We start from the raw sequence: 19,075 nt of genomic DNA on the forward strand, positions 1-19,075 counted from the left end.
GACCTCCTACCCGCCGCTTCACAGACGGGCTGGCCAAGCTCACGCCTCGCCCTGCGGCTCAAGATACCTGGGCCCAGAGGCTTCACCCCGCTCAGCAAGAACGAGGCAGCATCCCTGGCTCCCGAGGACGGGGTCGGGGGTGGCTGCTCTCACTCTCCCCGAGTCAAAGCTGCCTGGAACCAGGGCACCAAGGAAAGAAAGTCCCCATGCCTTGCCCTAGACCAGCAGGTGGCTTTGCCAAACCGGCAGCATTCCGAGTGGGTCCCCAACCATGAGTGGCCATTCCCAACGGTCAGAGGATACCCCCCACACCAATGTCACCGAGGCTTAGGGTACGCTTTGCTGCATTTGAGATCCAGGGGACCCTGATGGAAACTCATTCACGACACTTCCAACAAGAGGCCCACAGTACAAGCTTTTTTTCAAGAGAGAATCTTCTACTCCCCATCCCTCCCCGGCTCACTTACTTTTTCCAGCTCCTTACAAGGGGTGGCTGGGCCCTTCACCTCACCAAACGAATACAGCAAGAAGAGAATAATTCTAGGGTTGTGCAATCCGCCACCCTACTTTTAAGGCCAGAAAATCGGGGGCAATAGATGTAAAGAGGTTGGGCCAAGGTCACTCAGTCAACGGCAGCTTCAGAACAGGGTCCCAGGTGTCCTGACCCCTAGTGCGGTGCTCTCCCACCAAAACGAGAACGTGAAAGGGGATCAGGATCGCCAAGGTGACCACGTCAAGTACTCAGGCACCCTGCTGGAGGGCCCCCCCGCCTCAGACAGCAAAGCTCTATGTTCGAGGAAGGGCACCTTCAGCTCCCCAGAAAAGCAATCCCATTAAGCCCAACAGGCAGGTCCAAATTCAGATTGTGATCAGACCAGCGTGCAAGTTGCAGAGGCGGAGAGGGCCTGGGTTGCTGGTGTCTCTCTGTGCCTTGCACTGTGCAAACTCAACACCCAGGAGGCCCTGGTTCATGTGTTAAAGAACAGAGAACGGTGAGTGGCTCTGTTAACAAGCTTCTGAAAACTAACGGTCCCTGTAGCGTCAGCTGAGTTAGCTAGTGACCTTGGGCCCCTCCTCTCCATCATTTCAACAGAATGGGCCCAGCACTAAAACCAAAAAGGAGGAAACAGAATGTGGCCAAACCCCAAACACAACGGAGCATTTCTTGGAATATCCCTAAAGTTTAAAAAGCCATCGCCATCTTTAGACTTTGTTTGCATCATGAATGGCTTGTGTTTCTGCAAAGAGAATCAAAATACACACGAAATCATCTGCACAGGAACCTGTATCCTTAACAGATCTTCTCGCGCGGCTCACGTAGGACTCTGTGGGGAGGTGTCAGACCCCACGGGGAGGGGACAGAATACAGCTGGAGCCTGGACAAGGCCCCCAGCCGGCCAAGAGCCACCCAGGATTTGCCCCTGCTGCAGCCGAGGGGGACACGGAGGCAGCCTGCTACGCAGGAGCTGAGCCACTTTCTTCCTGGGCGTTAGCTGGTCCTCACCAGCAGGGACGGTGAGGAATGTCACCCCACAGACCCATCCGCAAAGGTGGCGATGGCCCGTGGCTGATGAGCATGTAACTCATTAAAACAAACATGACTAATGAGCGGTGACCGCGAGAAAGGGCAAAGCGCGTTCTGGGGATCGCCCCAGAGGCCCCGCCCGTCGGGAGAAGGGGAGGCCGGGGGCGGGGGCACAGTTCTCTTTGGTCAGAAGGTGGTGGCTGTGAATGGCCATGTGGAATGTGTGTGTGGGAACAGCATGGGCATGACAGCCTGCAGTGCCCTCCCTGTGCTACCTTACTGGGTCAGCCCTTCCTTCCTCTCCAGGTCCCTCACCCGCCGTCCCCCTCCCCACGTTCTGCGACACCTGACGGTGTCTCTGGGGCTCGCAGTACCTGTCCCCTGTGGCCACCCACACAGGGTTGGTCAACCAAAGCTGGACACTCAAGGCACTGAAAGTGGAAGAAGGAATCTGATTGGTCCAAGGGAAAAAAAAAAAAAAAAAGACACTTAACAAGCCAAAACCTGTCAACAGTTGGGTGCCCCCAGAAAGTGGCCTCTCTGACCAGCTAGCTGGTGGGCAGGACAGCGAGTCTGAGAGCCAGGCCCCCTCCCTAAACCTGTCAGAGCCCGCTGGCGACAGGTCTTACCACCTGAATGTTTAAAAATGGATTCAAAGTGCTTGGAAATCGAGAGTGATGGACGGTGTTAGGAATCTGGTGAGCAGGTGCCCCCTTTCCTTCCCATTGGGACTTGGGGTGGGGGAATCCCTACAGCTTTTATTTTTCCTCCCCACATGAGGTTTTTATTGTTTCTGTCGTCGTTGTTGTTGTCGTCTTTGAAAAACAGCCTATAGCATCCCACCCTCATGGCACCAGGCTCAAGAGTTCAAGCCAGGACGCAGGGCCCGCTGGGGAGGGAAGGGGCCCCTCTGGAGGGGACTCTGGAAACTGCTCTGTAGCACACAGCCTTCTTGCTGGTCAAACAGGACACGGGTCCCCACCTTTCTTGTCTCCACCACGACCCTGACCTCTCTGGCTGGCCCTGCACGGAGGGGCAAGGAGGAGGGTGCTACTGGAGAAACGTGGGTCCTGCGAAGGCTGACACACAGGTATCCACGGGGAGCAGCCGGAAGGCTGGCACTTGCGTTCGGCTCAGCCGAATGAGGGCTGGGTCTGAACTCGGCGCCAGGGCTGTGGTGTGCACAGCTGCAAGAAACCCACCAAAGCCTTCCGCAGTCCCCCGGAAGGAGGGACGCTGCCAGGGTACGAGTGCAGAGAGCAGAGGGGCCGGCCAGGCTGTCCCGTACCCACCCGTCTGGGCCAGAGCCACCCCACCCCACCCCACCCCACGCCGCATGTCCCCTCGGCCCGGGCCTGCTCATCCTCACACGGCCCTGTCCACTCAGGGGGGCCGAGAGAGGGGGGGTGGGGTGGGGACAGAATGGGAATGCTAAAAAGTGCCCCCCTCGGCTCTCCACAACCTTCGCTTCCCTGGCCCACCCCGTGCCGGGGTCAGGCGAGAGCGCAGGTCAGAAGACACACGTCCTCCCGAAGAAGAGGGAAGGGCAGGCCCAGGAGGCTGGGGCATGCACAGAGCACCATCCTCGGGAGGGGGTGTTTCCGGGAGACCTGCTCCCCACCTGCCCCGGGCGGCGGCAGGCCGGTCCGGGCCCCGCAGCCCCCGCGGCGCCGCGCAACGCCCCTGAATATCAGGGAACGGCCGGGAGAGCCTCGTCCTCTGCCCCGCAGAGGCGCCCCCGCTCGGTGGCGCTCCGGGCCTACACGTGAGTCTGCATGCGCTGCTGGAACCGCTGGCCGTAGTCCGCGTGCTGGGACGTGTAGGAGAAGCGCGTGGCCGTGGCGTACTTGCCGATGGGGTCGTAAGGCTCGTACGCGGTCCGCTCCAGGCCCGACGGCGGCGCCTGCGGGTAGCCCAGTCGGTAGGTGGGGTAGCCGGCCGCCGCGGGGAAGGGGTGGGGGTTGAACTTGTCGTAGTTCTCGAAGGACAGCGGGCCGGCCGAGTCGGCGCCGGCGGGGGCGGCGGGCCCGGGGGCCGCGGGCTCGGGGCCGAAGTCGGACGCGGGGGCGCGGCCGTAGGAGCTGAGCTGCGCGTAGCCGCTCGAGTGCGAGAGGCGCGAGGCCGGGCGCCCGTCGAAGCGCGCGGGCCCGGGGGCGCGGTAGTCGGCGTAGAGCACGGCCCGCGACGCCGGCCGGTCCTCGTGGGCGCGCACGTTGTAGTAGCCGTTGGTGGGGTCCTGGGGGCGAGGGGCGGGGTGGAGGCGCGGCCCTGGCGCACCTGCTGGGTCCCGCGGGGAGCCCGCGCCCCTCCTCCCACGCCTGCCCGTGCCTGCCCCGCGCGCGCACCTTCATCTCGTACTCCTCCCGCGTGTCCATGGTGTCGCAGCGCAGGTCCTGCTTCAGGTCCACGTCGTCCTTGAAGGACTGCGGAGCGGCAGGGGTGGGCGTCAGCGCCGGGCCGGCGTCGCCCCCCTGCGGGGCCCGCCCCAGGCCCAGGGCCGCCCCCCCCCCCCCTCCCCCGGTGGCTGGCAGGGTCTGGGGTCGGAAGGCCAGGAGAGGGCGCGGGGCCCTGGTCCTTGTCGCTGACGCACAGTGACCTTGGGAGTGTGGCGGCCCCTCTCAGGACTGTCTCTTCATCTGAGCAGGGGGGCGAGTTGGACCGGAAAACTTCTAGGGGGTTCCAGCCCTGTGCGGGAAGGGTGCGGCGAAGCGCGCACCCACGGAGGGCCGCCCCCGCCTGTGCTGCGCTGGAGGGAGACCCGCTGGGCAGAGCACGTGCGCGCGCAGGTTCGTGGGTACACGCATGAGCCTTTGTGCGCCTGTGTGTGCAGTTGTGAGCGTGTGTGCGCCTGTGTACTCGCGTGAGTGTGTGTGTGTGTGGGTGGCAGGACCAAGGCAGGCTGACAAAGGGGGGACAGAGGGGAGGTGGTTAGTAGAGCTGGGGGCGGGGATGGAGGTCCCGAGAACGTGAACAGGGGAGTGGGCCAGGAGGAGCAGGACCCTCACCGAATAGATGGCCTTCATGACCCGAGTCGCAGTGGACACGCTGGCGGTATCGTCCTCCCGGTCGGAATGCATCGTGAGTGGCTCGCGGTTCACCGTCTCCACCTTGATGTCCAGCTTCCTCAGGGTCACGTCCTTGCGACCTGGGGACAGGGAGGGGCGGCCCTGGACACGTGCTGCCAGCCCCCGCAGGCCAACCCGCTGGCCGCGCCTCGGGTCTGCCTGCGCCGGAGGTGGGGAGGCGGGGAGCTCTGGGCGGTGGGAGGCCCCTACTCACTGCCTTTGCGGCGGCGATAGAGGAAGAACGCCAAGGCGATGAAGGAGAAGGTCAGCAGGATGCCCGCTCCGATGGTGGCCCCGGCGATGATGCCCACGGGCAGCACCTCTTCAGAGGGAAAGACAGGCGAGGGTGAGGCTGGCAGCTCGCGGGGCCCTGAGGCCAGGCACCACGAACTCCGCCCGCATCCAGGGACGGGGACGGCACACTGTCTGCTTCAAGCCCGGGAGTTTGAGAGGAAGGTCTGCGTTGTGTCCGGGTTCAGGCCCGAGCTCCGGCTTGGTGAGTTGGGGGCACAGCCATGTGTCATCCCCGCAGTGTGGCACAACGTGACCCTGGCCCTGGCGGTCGGTCCGTCCCTCCCCTGCAGCCCGTGCGCCTGTGAGGTTTGGCCTCTGCTTCCTGGGCCGGGCTGCTCTTGAGGCCAGCTGTCTCCTGATCTGTCACCGCCTTCCCCCCGACACCATTGTCAGGGTGGCATGGGCACCTACCCTCCCAGGGCTCCCACGGTTCTCCTTGGCTCCCCCGCTCCCCAGAGCTGAGGATCCGGGGAGCCCCCCTCGGGCTTTCTCTCCCTGCCTGGGGGTCCTGGATGGATCAGATCTGCAGGGAGCTCTTCCCCTCCTCAATGGGTGGGTCCGGCCTTCCTCCCGCTGCTCCGTCTTCCCCACTGACCCCTGGCCGGGACCCTCAGCTGAGACACACCTGATGGGAGGCCCAGCTTTTCCTCCTCAGATTTCAGAGCTTCCGGAAAAGTCAAAGGCAGTGCCTCCTTTGACATGCAAAGTGTCTTAAGGGCGGAAGGATTCTCGAAGAGGTGGGGAACCACACCCTACTACTGGGCACCTCCTACGTGCCCAGTGTTTTATACACACGTGTCATTTAATCCTAAGGACGACCCAGTGAGGCCGGTGGTATTATGCCCTTTCACAAAGCATTTGATTGCCCTCCCGAAAAATCATTCTACTCTGAGCACTGCTCCATGGAACCAAAAGCTCCGGGAGGGCAGGGCCTGTGTCTTGTCACAGGCATCCCTGTAGCCCTTAGCACAGGGCTGGGCGCAGCGTGGATGCTCAGTGAATGTTTACAAAAGGGAGTGGCTGTCCCCCGCCGAGCGGAGGGCGGGCCCGGGAGAGCTGTCTCCCCACGAGACCCACTGGGGGAGAGGAGACGGAGCCCCCCCCCCCGCGGCCCCGGCTGCCCTGCGCCCCGGCCACAGTCACCTCGCTCCTCCAGCTGGATGATGGCCGTGCCCGGCCCGAAGCTGTTCCAGGCCGTGCAGTTGTAGTGTGTCTGAAAGTCGGCCTCCATGACGTTGTTGATGGTGAGTGTGGACAGCACCCCGCTGCCCGAGTTGGTCCTCTCCACCGTGTAGCGCTCCAGCGTCCCCACCTCCAGGAAGTTCTCCTTCCACGCCCAGGCCTGGGGTGGGGAGGGCAGGCGGTGAGAAGGAAGGGGCAGGCGGCAGAAACACCCGACCCGGGCTCCAGGCACCCTCGCCCCACGAGCCCTGTGCGTCCCTAGGCCCAGCCCAGCTCTCGCCCTGCAACAAACACGAGTTCACCCTGTTGCCTGGAACCTCGGCCTGGAACCTCCAGCCTAGGAGGAAAGTGGCTCTGGACATGATGGAGATGTATGCCGGGAACATTCAGACGTGCCCAGGGACATTCTTTAAAGTGCAGATTCTTGGGGCTTAACTCCTAACTATGAATCTCCAAGGGAGAGATCCAGGAGTCTCTATCTTTATAACCATCCCAAGGACGCAGGTGCGGCTGGACCGATGAACTGCTCTTTTGCCCAGACCCTTATAACGGGGAGGATCCCTCGCCCAGGAGGGGGTATCCCCAGGCTCCTCCCTCCCTGACCTCCCAGCTCAGGGCACCCCCCCCCCCCCCCGCCCCGGGTCCCCTCCCTGAATGCAGCCTGAGGGAAGGGGAACCACTGAGCACTGGCTCCTTTCCAGGGATCAATCCTCCCAGCTCTGCGAGGAAAGCCCCCGGGAGCAGAGCCGCCGGCTGCCCAGGCGGCCGTGGTAATGAAGTGTCCCTGGGCAGCCCTGGAGTTAGCCAAATGGTCATTAAATGTGATGAGGGGTTTGACGGTTAATGGGCATGGAAGGAATTAATGGTTCATGGTGTGGGGAAGAGAAAGGAGGGTGGAGGGGAGCTGGGAGGAGGAGGCAGAAGCAGGGGGCGGAGGGGCAGGGGCCAGGCAGGGCAGGGAGGGGAAGAGGGAGCAGGGAAAAGATGGGAGACGCCCAGGAAAGGGAAGGGGACGACGGACAGAGAGCAGCCGGGGCGCCCCGACCTTTCACACCTGTTGCTACAGTCACCTCACAGCCACCCTATCAGGCGAGGACACCGCCCCCGTTTTGAGGACGAGGAACCCGAGGTTGGAAACGCTAAGCACGTGGCTCGGGGTCACGCAACAAGTGAGAGAGGAGGTGGCATCCGAGGGGAGGACGGGGGGCAGAGGGACGGAGCTGCGTGGGGAGCTGGCAGCGAAGCAGGTGGCTGGCTGTCCGCGGACCCGGCACTCACAATGCGGTCGGGGGGTGGCGTACTCCCGATGAAACACTCCACTTTGCCACCGTCACCCCTGACGGCATACTGCACCGCCTCGCTGGAGATAATGGGGGGCCCTGCGAGCAGGGAGACGCGGTCAGGGCCGGCCGAACACGGCGGCACCTGCCCGCCCAGCCCCAGCCCCAGCCCCAGCCCCGAGGGCCGCTCACCGTTCACGTAGAGGGGCACCTCCCTCTCGGCCACTCCGATCCGAGGCACGATGGCCCGGCAGGTGTAGGTGCCGGCATCGGCCTGGGTCACTGACTTCAACAGCAGCTGGTTGCTGTTACTCAGGACCTGGGCAGAGAGAGCAGCCTCGGGTGGGGAGCCGTGGGGCCTGGGCCCCTGGGTCCGGGTGGGGCCCCGCATTGGAGGCATTGGAAAGAAAGCGGGAAGGGCCACAAGTGAATTCCCAGAAGGGAAAAGGGTGCGTCCCCTGACTCTCAACAGGGCCTCGCGGGCTGTGGTGGTTTTACAGAGGACGCAGCCTCTCGGGTGGTCTGTTCTAGGGCTTCTCCCGCCAAACAAGGTAGGAGGTTTCACCCTGGAACCCCTGTTCTGCGATCCTGGCCCGAACTATCTAACGCAGGTGTCCGTACAGCCGCAGGACTCAACCTCCCCACCCTCCTGTGTAGGTCCGGCCACCAGATCTCCCCCCCCAGCACAGGTCCGTGTGTCCCTCCCACGGCCACTGAACCGGCCAGATGTTCTGCAGGGAGAAGTGGGTCTTGATCGCAAGCACTGGCCTCCTCCTCCTTCCCCAAGTCCCAGGACCCTAGAAGCACTCTGGCTTCGACTCGAAAAGCACTGTTGCCCTTCCCTTGCCCCAACCCTGCTCTCCCGCCAGAGCCAGAGTCCTTCCCCCGCAGCCAACCCCAGCACTCAAGACAGGCAGCAGGCGTCTTACCATGTTTGAATCCTTTTTGGTCCAGGTGAGGGTGAGGGGCGGATTCCCCACCCAGACACAGGTGAGGGTCACATCAGAGCCAATATCTGTGGTCGTGGGCTTGGGGTCAACCACGATCCGGGGGGCAACTGCGTACAAGGGAACACTAGTGAGGGTCTCAGTCTCATCGGGGGTCAGCTCTAACCGATCCTGTCTCCCTTCTGCTGCCCTCCCACCTCCCCATGCCTGTCCCCGCTCCCCACCCCCACCCGGACCCTTTAAAGGCCCTCGATCCAGCCCCGCCCTTGCGGCTGCTCACAGTGGACGTTTACTAAGGTGCTGACGTTGGTGCTTCCCACTTTATTGTGAACCTCACAGGACACAGGCTCCGTGAAGAAGGAGTAGTCGACGTTCGTCTGATAGCGACTCTCGTGCGCATCTTCAATCAAGAAGCCCCCCTTGGCCCACCTGGGGAGATGGCAGACGGCGGGGATCAGGGCCCGGTCCGCCACGTCCAGCGGCACTACCCCAACCCCCGCACCCCCCCCCCACTCCAGGCCCAGGGTGCCCCCAGCCCCCACGCCTCGCACCTGTAGCCCAGGATCTCGGGGTTGGCTGTGGCCTGGCACGTGAAGATGACGCGCTCACCCTCCTGTACCGTCTGTGGCTCAATGGACAGGGTCACCGTGGGAGGGTCTGCAAAGCAGGGGATGGGGAGGGGCTTTTCTGTCCCTCAAGCTTCTTTCTCTCTCTACCACACACACCCAGCCTTCCCCACTGTGCGGAGACCTGGGGGTCGGAGGTCACGTCGCATCAGCTCCGATAAATAAGCCACCTCCCTCACCTTTACCCCGTGGAGCCTCCAGGGGGCCGGCCAGGGTGCGGGACCCAGACTGCCGCTGAAGGGACAATTAGGGGATGTAATGGTGCATTGTGGCCACGAGGCGTCAGGGTGGCCCCGCGTGGCTCCCTGAAAGGGGTGGGGGAGGGGCGCCTCCAATCCCTGCCCAGCTCCCTCCCTCCTGTGGGCGGAGGGACCCCACGCTGAGCATCCCCTGAGTAGCAGCCTGCATTTGGGGATAATCTGACACTATCATTTAAGCGCCCCCCCCCCCAGCCCCAAGAGGCAGGAATGGGTCCAAAGTCCCTTCTCTGAAGCCCATGGGTTGGGATGTGTTTCAGAATTTGGCATCCCCCACAGTCTGGAAAGGGACTGGCATGCACAGACCATGGACTATGTAGGATCCCGCAGGGTCTGGGCAACACCCCACAGTGACGTAGGGGATAGATAAGTAAACTATGAAGAGCCTCAGTTCATGTCTTGCCAGGAAATCACTTCTAATTTGGAATTTCAGAGAAGCGATTGGAGGTCCGTATTCGATTTTCTTCCAAGTATACAGAATTGGAAACTGAGGCTCGGAGAGATTAAAGCACAGCCCAAGTCACACGCTGGATGAGACCCAGGAGCGGCCTGGCTCGCAGCCGATGCCCCTCCCGACCCTCGGTGCCCACGGCCTCTGGGTGCTCCCGCCGGGGGATCCAGGGGGTGGTGACAGCAAGCATCTGCCCTGGGATCCCCAGAGGATTCCCGACGGGCACCCAAGGCCCCCTCCTCCCACCCCTCCCCCCAGCTCCGCTGTGGGACCCCCGCTCACGGTGCACATCCAACTCGATGGAAGTCTCCTTGCCGCTCGGGACGGCCTCGTTCACGCTGCGGCAGGTGAACACACGCCCGATGTCCAGGTCTGTGGGGTTAATGAGCAGCTGGCTGATGGTGGTCTCCCTCTTCCCATCCTTCAGCAGCTCCTGGGGCGGGACAGGTGGGAGGCCAGGTCAAGCCAAAGCCCCCCCCCCCCCCCCCGCCCCCGAACACTGAACACTGTGGTCACGGTGGCCCGGCCCAGAGACGGGCTGGCGCTGGAGGGGCACGTCAACTTTTACCAGAAGCAGCCTTCAACCCCCCGGCCCCAACCTCTCCCCCAGGCTGGCTTTGGTTTGGTTCTCAATCGACAGACTCCATTTTTTGGAGACGTTTTAAGTTTACAGAACCCAAGGGAAGATACGGTGAGTCCCCAAAGGCCCTGCCCCCAGACCCCACAGCTTCCCCTGATGAACGTGATACACGAGGACACTGCAGGCGTAAGCGTCCTCCTGCGCCCCGTGGTTCTGAGCCCCATTCCTGGCATTTGTGGAGCGCGGGGCAAGTTCCTCCTCTCTGCAAAGTCTCCGTGGCCATCCCGGCCCTCAGGACCCTCCCAGTCGGTCTGTCCGGCTCTGCTCCGGGGCTCTCCGGCTAGACCGCAGGCCCCTGGAGGGCAGGGAGGCCTCACCGGCTGTCCCACTGGCTCCGTGGTGGCCAACCTGAGGCCCCTGAACGTGGTCACAGGCCCCCTAGGGCTGTTTTCCACATTGCAGCTGTCTAAGGGAAACCGGACTGCCTGCCAGCACCGGGCCCTGCGCTTTGACAGCCACACCCACGCCTTTCCCGGGCAGGAGCAGCACCAGCGTGGTTCGTTAGCACTGGCCGCTGCTGCTGCTTCCCGGGGACCCGCTGCCTTTAGTAAACGTAAGAGGAGAGCTGGACCCCAAGTGGCCATTAACAAGTCGGCTTGTTCGGTCGCCAAACTATCTCCAAATAGGTAGCCCTAAAGGAGAAAAATAGCAGGTGTCTTGGTGGTAGAAAGCTAAACACCTGGGAGGCCGAATTCTCCTCGGTCAAGTGGCGAAGCCAAGGCCAGAGAGCGGAGACCTGTCCGAGGTCACACAGCCCGTCGAGGGCAGAGCTAACCCGGTTCCGCCCCCGGGGCCGCCCTGCACCGCACACAGGCGGGCAGGTGTCCCCCAGGACCCAGCAAAGGGCTAAGCTGTGTGTTTGCCCACAGCTGGCTGAAGGGACCCCACACAGGGGGCGTGGACCCTATTCCAGCTCCTCCCGGGAGGTCCCTGGGTGGCTTCTCGGTCGCAGCTTCTTCGCTACGCGACGCACAGGCGAGCGCTGCCACGTCGATGCCTCACCTGTGCCACCTGGGCGCACGCACCCACTAGAGGCTGAAGGTGGAGGTGCCCAGGGGACAGCACAGCTGAGCCGTGCTGCCTGCTGGCCGTGTGACCTCGGGCAAGGCAGCGACCTCTCTGACCACCGTGGTGAGTAGGAAAGGACACCTGCCTCACGAAGCTGCGGGGGCTTAAGAGGGACTGTCCACTAGGAGCTCGGCGTGCACTGTGCCTGCATGCAGTAGGTGCTTAATCCGTGCAGCTGGTGTTACCGGCACTCAGGCTCCACTAGTCACTGACTGCACCCCGAACCTGGCAGCTCCCACCCACTCCATGGCTCTCAACCTCCCCAACTACGTGGTGAGAGGGCTGGACCAGAATGGCCTCCAAGGTCTCCTCTCACGTCTGTGGCCCCCGAGCCTGGGTCGGGCCCACGTGGGAATGGAAGGCGCCCTGAGGCGGGGCCGAGGGGCCCGGGAGGGGGCAGGCAGCGTCTCACCGTGCTGGCCACCGCGCCCTCCTGCTGAGTCCCGTCCCGGAACCAGATGATGGTGGCGGCGGGCTTGGCGTTGAAGGCTCGGCACGTGAGGTTGTGTGGCGTGCCCGCTTGCAGCAGGATCACGGGGCCGCCGTCGATCCTGGTGTCCTCTGGGGGACTGCGGGGCGAGCACAGCAGCCGGTCAGGGCGCGGCCAGCCCCCACCCCTGGAGGCGTCCCTCCCTCTGCATGACCACCCCGTGGCAGGGTGCTGCTGTTCCCGGGGGGCTGCACCCCAGGCCACTGGCCACCCGTTCTTTCCAGCCCTTGTGGTGGATAGGGGGGGTGGCCTCAACCAGGGAAGAGCTGGGCACACCCGGGGAAGCCTGGCACGGGAGGGGCTCCTCAATCTGTGCCGTCCCGAGTGCCCTGTGCCCTGGGGTGGCCTGACAAGCCGGCTCTATCACAGCAGCCTCCCGAGTGGGCCCCCTGCCTCCAGTGCCCCGGCCGTCGACATCCATCAACCCTGGCAGGTTATTTTCTCCGGCACTGCTAAGACCGTGCGACTTCCCTGAGCAGACACCTCCGATGGCCGCCAACTGCCGCGGGCACCGTCACCAGCATCTCAGCCTGCCTGCCGGTCGGCGTTCCTCCAGCCAGCCCTGCACCCTCCTGCCTCCTCGTCCTCGCCCCTGCTGTCCGTTCCCCCGCCACAACCCGCCAGCCAGACTCTGGGCAGTTCCCAGGCAGGGGCTCTGAGCTCCTGACCTGCCTGCTGTTTGGGTCACTTGGGAGGACGGTCCGGGCCCTCCTCCCAGCCTAAGCTGTCACGCCAGAGAAGCAGGGACCACCCCTTCCAGTCTCCCTGGCATTTCTCCTGTCTCCAGCACCTAGAAGCGGCCAGAGTAGGCCCTCGCTAACAACTTAAGGGATCGAATAGATCGGATTCCCGACGCCAAGAAAGAGGGGGTCTCTCTGTGCCCCGTCCCCACAGGCTCCTAAATGCTCAAGCGATCCAATCACATGTTCCTTGCAGGTAGGATGGCCTCTCTCTCCGAAAGCCCGAGGTCCGGCACAGCTCGGTGGACAGCAGGCCCTCGGGGGTGTTAGCTGAATGGATGAGGAAGGGACCGAAGAGATCGAGGCAGAATTTCGATTATGATCTTCCCGCTGTACCGCGCTCATCGGGCCAGCGGCGCAAAAAGGGCTGTGTTTGCCTTGTGCTGGGAACGACCACCAAGACCCAGGGGGGCTCTTGGGAGACAGCCCTCGAGCGCGGGCCCTGGAGGCCCGTGGAGCCCGGCGGCGGGCAGGGCCGTCCTGGAGTGTAGGAAATGCAGGTCCCGAGCCTGGGAACCGCCTGCAGCCCGTCCGCGTCGTGCACGCAGAGCGGTGGGGTCTCCAAGCAGGAGGCCCCGGTCTCCAGCCCTAGCACGTCTGTTTACCTGCCGTGGGATCTTGGCTGAGAGTCTCAGTCTCTTCTCCAGGGGCCCTCGTGAAGGTCACCTGGGTGCCGGGTCTGGCCTGTAATGTGCGGGGCCCGAGTGACACTTGACATGTGTTCACTCGGCTGCTCGGACGACGGCCAGCTCCCGGCCCGCTGGGGCCCTGGCTCCTCCCCTTTGCTAGCTGCAGGACCCGGGGCTGGGGCCAGACGGGTGCACGTTTGCAAGCAGGACGGCAAGGAGTTAAAGGTGGAGGGAAACGGATCAAGAGCCACCACTCGGGGTCTGCTGGTCTGCGTGGACCCCTGCAAGGTCACGCCTGCTGTCTCACCCAGGAAGAAGGTCCTGGACGAGCAGAGGCCCTGCACGCCGACACGGGCCACCGTGTCTGGACGCAGGAGCCCCCCAGAGGGAAGGCTTCTCCTCCCGTGGGCCCTCCCTTCCCCAGAACGCTGGCAACTTTCCCCTCGTTCAGGGAAAGAGCATCCCTCTGTCACTAATCTTTCTCTCCGTTTCTGGGGCAAAGGCGAATAGAGCTGTTGGAGTGTCTGCTCGGCCATCAGTTAGAGGGCACGTGTCCGTGTGCAGGCCTGTTTACGAACACACTGTGACAAATCTGCCCATCAACACGCACGTGTGTGTGTGTGTGTAAAATTCTAGAAAATAACACTGACACCCTGTGACGTCGGAATGAGATTGTGGATGTGAAGCCAGCTGTAAACTGTGGTGTGATCGGCGACATTTCCGCCGTTCGCGGAGCGCCGACCGACGTGGCAAGAGGCCGCGTGCGGGCTGCGGGCAGCCCTCACCACGGGGCGTCCTGCGTTAACGCTTCTGCGGTAAATACCAGTAACCCCAATTTGCAGACAAGGTCCTGGGGCTCAGAGAGGTGCAGAAATGTGCCCAGAGGCAGGAGAGTGAGCTAAGCAGCGGGGCCAGGGCAGGGACCGGGCCCACTGACCCTGGAGCCAAGCCCGTCCCCGCGGTAGCTGGGGTACAGCTGTGGCTGCCGATGATGGGGGGCCACAGGCCTCCCAAGTCTATCCCGTGTCTGTGTCTCGGTCCGCGGGCTGGCCTGGCCTGAGGCAGGGGCGGGGAGGCCACCTCGGAGCAAGGCTGCAGATGGGTGGGGGGGGTATCTACCAGGCACTGGACGCAACCCACGCTGGACCCCGCCCTGCCCAGTCTCCAGTCCCCGGTGCCACGAGCAAAGCTGGACGGGAGCAGGTGAGCAGGCAGCGCGCAAGAGATATCCTGCCTCCCTAGCCTGCACGCAGCTGCAGGGGGGGTCGAGAGAGAGATGAACAAGGGCAAGGAGATCCGCACTAACCTCTCACCTCTCTTCCTCCTGGGGCCTCGTCCTGCCCCCCCCGCCTCGTGCTCCCCAAATCACCCAGATAGCCTGGGAAGGCCCACACACGGACCGTACCCTCCAAACTGGCCACCCAACAGCCCCACTGTGCGCTCCCCCTCAGTCTCCTGCAAGCTTTTTAACAAGGTACTCCTCCATCTAGGGTCCCCGTTGATATCCTCCTCTTCCAGGAAGCCTTCCTTGAGTGACCCAAGACACTGGACGCCATTATAAGCCCCGTTCCTGCGATGCCCAGAAGCTTGGCTGGCCTTTTGTCTTTTATTTCTCTGTCTCTGGGGGTCCGGGTGGGAGAGGGAAGAGAGTATCAGGGCCTCCTCGTTAGGCTGGGAGTCCTCCAGGGCCCCAAACACAGGCCCTTAGGGAGGGAAAAAAGAAGAGACAAGGACTCCCAAGAACTCCACGTCCCTTAGGTGGCCCGGGCTGGCACGGGGCTCACACACACCCCAGCGAGGGACGGGAGACGCCATGATGGCACCCCACGCCCATCCCTGGAGCCACGCTAAGTCTCCCCAACGTCGGTGCCATGCTTTGCTCATCCGACAGGAAGAGTGAGCCCCCTGCAGCCCTGAGTCCTCGCCCTGCGGGGCCCTGACACCCCGTCACCTCACTTCCCAGGCGCTCCCGGTTCACAGCTCCCCGGGGCAGGAGCGGCAAAGCAGAAGTTGCTAAGGAGAGCCTGGTGGCCCCGTGACACATTAGCGACGGGCAGACTGATCCCCAGGGGTCGTGACCTCTTCGGGTCACAGTGCCAAAATGGCCCAGGCGTCTCGACTCCTAGCCCAGCCTTTCCCTGACAGAAGGAAGACTTCTCATACCCTCCCCAAACCCCAAGTAAAACCCTCCTCGTGTCCAAGCTCAGGGTCTCAGCTCCTCCCTCCCCGAGGGTCTGTTCCCCCATTTCAGCGATTTCAGTAGGAAACGGGGAAGGGGCAGCACGGAGGGCAAAAGGGAAGAGGGAGGGTCTGGGCCGCACCAGGCTGGAGGGAGCCCGTTGTGCAAAGGGCCCCAGTGGGGAGGCCCACAGAGGGACATCTGCTCCGCTCCAGCAGGACCCAGTCCCCCGACCCCAGGTCTCAGCCCTCGGGGCTCATTCCTTCCAGTCCTGCTCCCTGGGGCTCCCGAGGGGCCTCCAGGGGCTTCTCAGTGCCCAGGGAGGAAAGGAGACGGTGTGGTGCAGCGGGGTAGGGGCTGAGTGAGGAGGAGGAGGGGCCCAAGGGGCAGTTGCCGGGGCCGGAGGCAGCAGGGGGAGGACGGGAGCACTGACACGCCTGGGCCAGGAGGGGATTTGTCTCCACCCCCCTGGCTCTGCCCTGGCAGGGCCTTATGTCCAGCAGGCAGAGCCTAGTCCGGCCGGGCACACCGGGCACCAGGCCTCACGCACCCACAGTCCCGCCAGGGGAGGCCCACGTGCCTGCTTTGCTCTCCTCTGCCGGACTGGGCTTTGGGAGAAGTTTTGAGAAGGATCTGGGGGCCGGGGTGGGGGGGCAGGACAGGCATGAGGCTGGGAAGTGAGGAGTCCAGGGGACACGGGGGAAAGAGCCCGAGGAAGGGGGAGCCGGGGCATTACTGAGCACGGTGAGCTTGGCCCGTCGCGAGCGCAGGGCGGCCTCCGTGGCCTGGCACTCGTAGGAGGCGTCGTCAGACAGCTCGGCGTCCGTGATCTCCAGGTTGTACTGCCCAGCGTCCGCAGAGCCCATGACCCGGTACCGTGGCCAGGCTGCAGGGACACACAGGTCGAGCGAGGTGAGCCCCCCCACCCCGTGCCGGCCTGGGAACCAGCCTGGACCGCCCGGGCCCACGAGGGTCCTCCTCCCCATGCCGGGGGCCGCACCTGCCCAGACCGGTCCTCCTCCCCCCCGCCCTGGCCTGGGAACTCGACACAGCGGATAAGACGGATGAGGTCCCACGTGGGACACTGTGATGTCACCCCTGGGGCAGGAGCCACAGGGACACCGGAAGGGGGAGATGAGAAGAAATCTCCAGAGCTGTTGGCGGACAAATGTCTCTCATAATAATAGGGAAAAAAGAGCGGGAAAAAAGCAGAGAGAAAAGGAGAGGGAGAGGGGGAGGACATGTGGGTGCTGGAAATATAGGGCATCGCAGCACAGATGGGGCTCCCTGGGGCCAGGGGGAGCCAAGGCCGCACCCTCACTCGTGATGCGAGGGGCGGACGAGGCAGGGTCCTCCGGCGCCCTGAAGGAGCCCCTAACCCACACGGTCCCTGTGGCAGGTGGGCCCCTGAGCCTCCGGACCCCCTCCTCTGCAGGCTCCCACCCCCTCCCAGGCACCCTTCTCCCGGGCTCCCCAGCGGCTCCCTCCCATTATCTCCCTCTGTCCAGGGAACATTGATCCTTCTCAGTCCATATCTATTGATCTGTCTCTCCCAGTTTCTCTCCTTTTCTATCACCAGTAGACCCACCAGCCCACCCCTCTCTCTGCATGGACAAACCCCCCTCCCTGTACTAATGTGCAAAACCCACCGCCAACAACCTCAGCCCCCGGACGCGACAAAGAGAACAGAAATGCACGGCCCCTCCTGTGCCAGTGTCATGATGCTGCCTTACGGCGACCAGTGACTGACTCTTCACGAAGCATCTTCTCTCATCTGGTTCAAAAGTCACACACGCCACTCATAAGCCCGTGACTACGACGCCTAGTCTTGCACAGCAGCAAACTGAGGCCCAGAGAGGGGAAGCGGCTTTCCTAAGGCCGCCCAGCTCACAGGCGGCAGAGGCAGAAGAACCGAGGTGTCTTTCTGCTCGTCCACTGGCGGGAGGCCTTCCCCAAAGCGCCTTCCCTTGCTCCGTCATATAGGAGGCTGTTGGCTGTGTTTTCCTGAATCGTCACGTATGCTTCAGCACCGGCTGTGTCTTTCGGAATGCGTAGGGAAGTACGTGCCCAGGCTGACACCAAAATGGGTTTTGGCCTCTGAGCAGACGTCGCCCGGGCAGAGGCAAGAGAGGGGACTCAGAGAGGAGCTAGAGAAGGGTGGCCGCCCAGGAGCGTGTGCTGGGGACGGGGCACAAGGACAGGAGAGGCTGGATGCTGTGCAGGAGGGGGCGGGGGCAGCCCACTCACCTTTGAGGCCCTGGCCCATGCCCAGCGCCAGCCCGTCCTTGGTCCATTGCACGATGCCCGAGTAGTTGAGCAGCACGCAGGGGAGCACGGCCCGCTGTCCTGCCACCACGGTCTGGTCGGCCGGCTCCTGGCTGAAGCGGGTCTGGGTCCCTGGCGGAGATAAACGGGCACGGGGTAAGGCCACGCGGCAGGGAAGGGGTTCCAGCAAGCGGCCACCCTGCAGCCCCTGCCCTACTGCAGCCCAGCCCTTCCCTCCAAGATGCACACGCTCGCCCCCCCCCGATTCCCTCCTCCCCCCGCCCCCTCCCCAGCCCACAGGACCGGGTTTCGGGAGCCGAGGCTCAGCCGCTAGAGGGAGGGGCGCGGTGTTACAGAAGGGCCTGGCACGGGGCCGGGCCAACCCTCTCGTGCTGCAGGCAGGAGGGGCGAGGAAATTACCCGAGGGTGCCGGCGGGGGCGGGGCGGTGGCGGTGGCGGTGGTGGAGGGGAGAGAGCGGCAGGGGGAGCAAGCTGCAGAGTGCAGACTGGACCCTGAGGCTCGGCCCTCCAGCTCCCTCCAGCTCCCGGGACTGGCCCGCCACCTGCTGCCTCCCTCCACCCCCCTCGACACGTGCCGCGTCCACGACGGGGTCATACCACCCCCCCTCAATCCCGGGGCGTGGCTGTGCCACAGTACCCTTGCACGTGTCATAGGAGGCACGGTGAGGTAGCACACGTGTGCAGCCTGGCAGGACCGTCCCCGAGGACGCACGCAGTGGGCGCGCGAGGGCAGGCGCGGCCACAGGCTGCCTGGGTCTCTGGGGGCCCACGACGAGCCTCGGAGCCCAGTTCTCGGCACGCTCGCCTGCCCCACCCCGTGTGGCTGCCCCCTGCCCCTCCCCCCCCAGCTCCAGGGCACGGGTGCGGACACGCGGACGCGGCGCCCCGTGCTGAGCCGCCCGCCGTGGGGGAGCCGAGCGCGCGTGTGACTGTCCCGCTCTCCCTCCGGCTGCTGAGCCACACATGGCCGCCCGGCCGGGAGCGTTTGATTAGAGAAGCTGCTGCGTAATTGCCTTTAATTGTGGAGCCCAAATGGAGCAGGGAATTGGACTGCGGCTGCTCCCCCCCATCCCCCCACCGGCTCCCACCCCCGTGAGCCAGCGCTGGTCCCGCCGGCCGGCGGGGCAGGCCTGGGCACCTCGCTCCGGCTGCCCGGGCTGTGCGGAGAGGGGAGATGGCAGAGGCTGAGGTCTGGGGCCTCCGGGCCTCGTCCCCAATCTGTCAGCTTGGTCCAGAGCTCAGGGGACTCCTCCCTCTCCTTTCCCTCCCCAGCTCCCAGGTCTCCGCAGAGACCACGGTTCCCCGCATCCAACCCTTTCCAAAATTTCTCTCTTCTCCACTCCTCTGTGGAAGCAGACGGAACCTGTCCCTCCTCATTCTGAGACCTCCCTCGAAGCCACCAGAGACAGGCCCCCC

General features: G+C 64.0%; 1 protein-coding gene and 1 long non-coding RNA gene across 2 annotated transcripts in view; one reads left to right on the plus strand and one right to left on the minus strand.

Moving 5' to 3' along the window:
- Positions 1–2,837: 2,837 nt before the first annotated feature.
- Positions 2,838–19,075, minus strand: part of KIRREL1 (kirre like nephrin family adhesion molecule 1) — a 110,473-nt gene continuing 94,235 nt past the window's right edge. The window contains exons 10-24 of the mRNA XM_042924799.1: positions 17,621–17,770; positions 16,115–16,259; positions 12,193–12,198; positions 11,748–11,904; positions 9,910–10,060; positions 8,845–8,950; positions 8,574–8,722; positions 8,276–8,403; positions 7,539–7,665; positions 7,345–7,445; positions 6,028–6,226; positions 4,805–4,912; positions 4,531–4,670; positions 3,871–3,948; positions 2,838–3,761 (exon numbers count right to left, since the gene is read on the minus strand). Coding sequence (XP_042780733.1) covers positions 3,285–3,761; positions 3,871–3,948; positions 4,531–4,670; positions 4,805–4,912; positions 6,028–6,226; positions 7,345–7,445; positions 7,539–7,665; positions 8,276–8,403; positions 8,574–8,722; positions 8,845–8,950; positions 9,910–10,060; positions 11,748–11,904; positions 12,193–12,198; positions 16,115–16,259; positions 17,621–17,770 — 2,222 coding nt within the window. The 3' untranslated portion in view covers positions 2,838–3,284. The remainder of the gene's footprint in view (positions 3,762–3,870; positions 3,949–4,530; positions 4,671–4,804; positions 4,913–6,027; positions 6,227–7,344; positions 7,446–7,538; positions 7,666–8,275; positions 8,404–8,573; positions 8,723–8,844; positions 8,951–9,909; positions 10,061–11,747; positions 11,905–12,192; positions 12,199–16,114; positions 16,260–17,620; positions 17,771–19,075) is intronic.
- Positions 12,377–14,779, plus strand: LOC122211483. Its single transcript, XR_006198702.1, has 2 exons — positions 12,377–14,009; positions 14,685–14,779. It is a non-coding gene; the product is annotated as an uncharacterized LOC122211483 (long non-coding RNA).

The sequence above is a fragment of the Panthera leo genome, chromosome F3 (assembly GCF_018350215.1).
Source record: "Panthera leo isolate Ple1 chromosome F3, P.leo_Ple1_pat1.1, whole genome shotgun sequence".
Taxonomy (NCBI): domain Eukaryota; kingdom Metazoa; phylum Chordata; class Mammalia; order Carnivora; family Felidae; genus Panthera; species Panthera leo.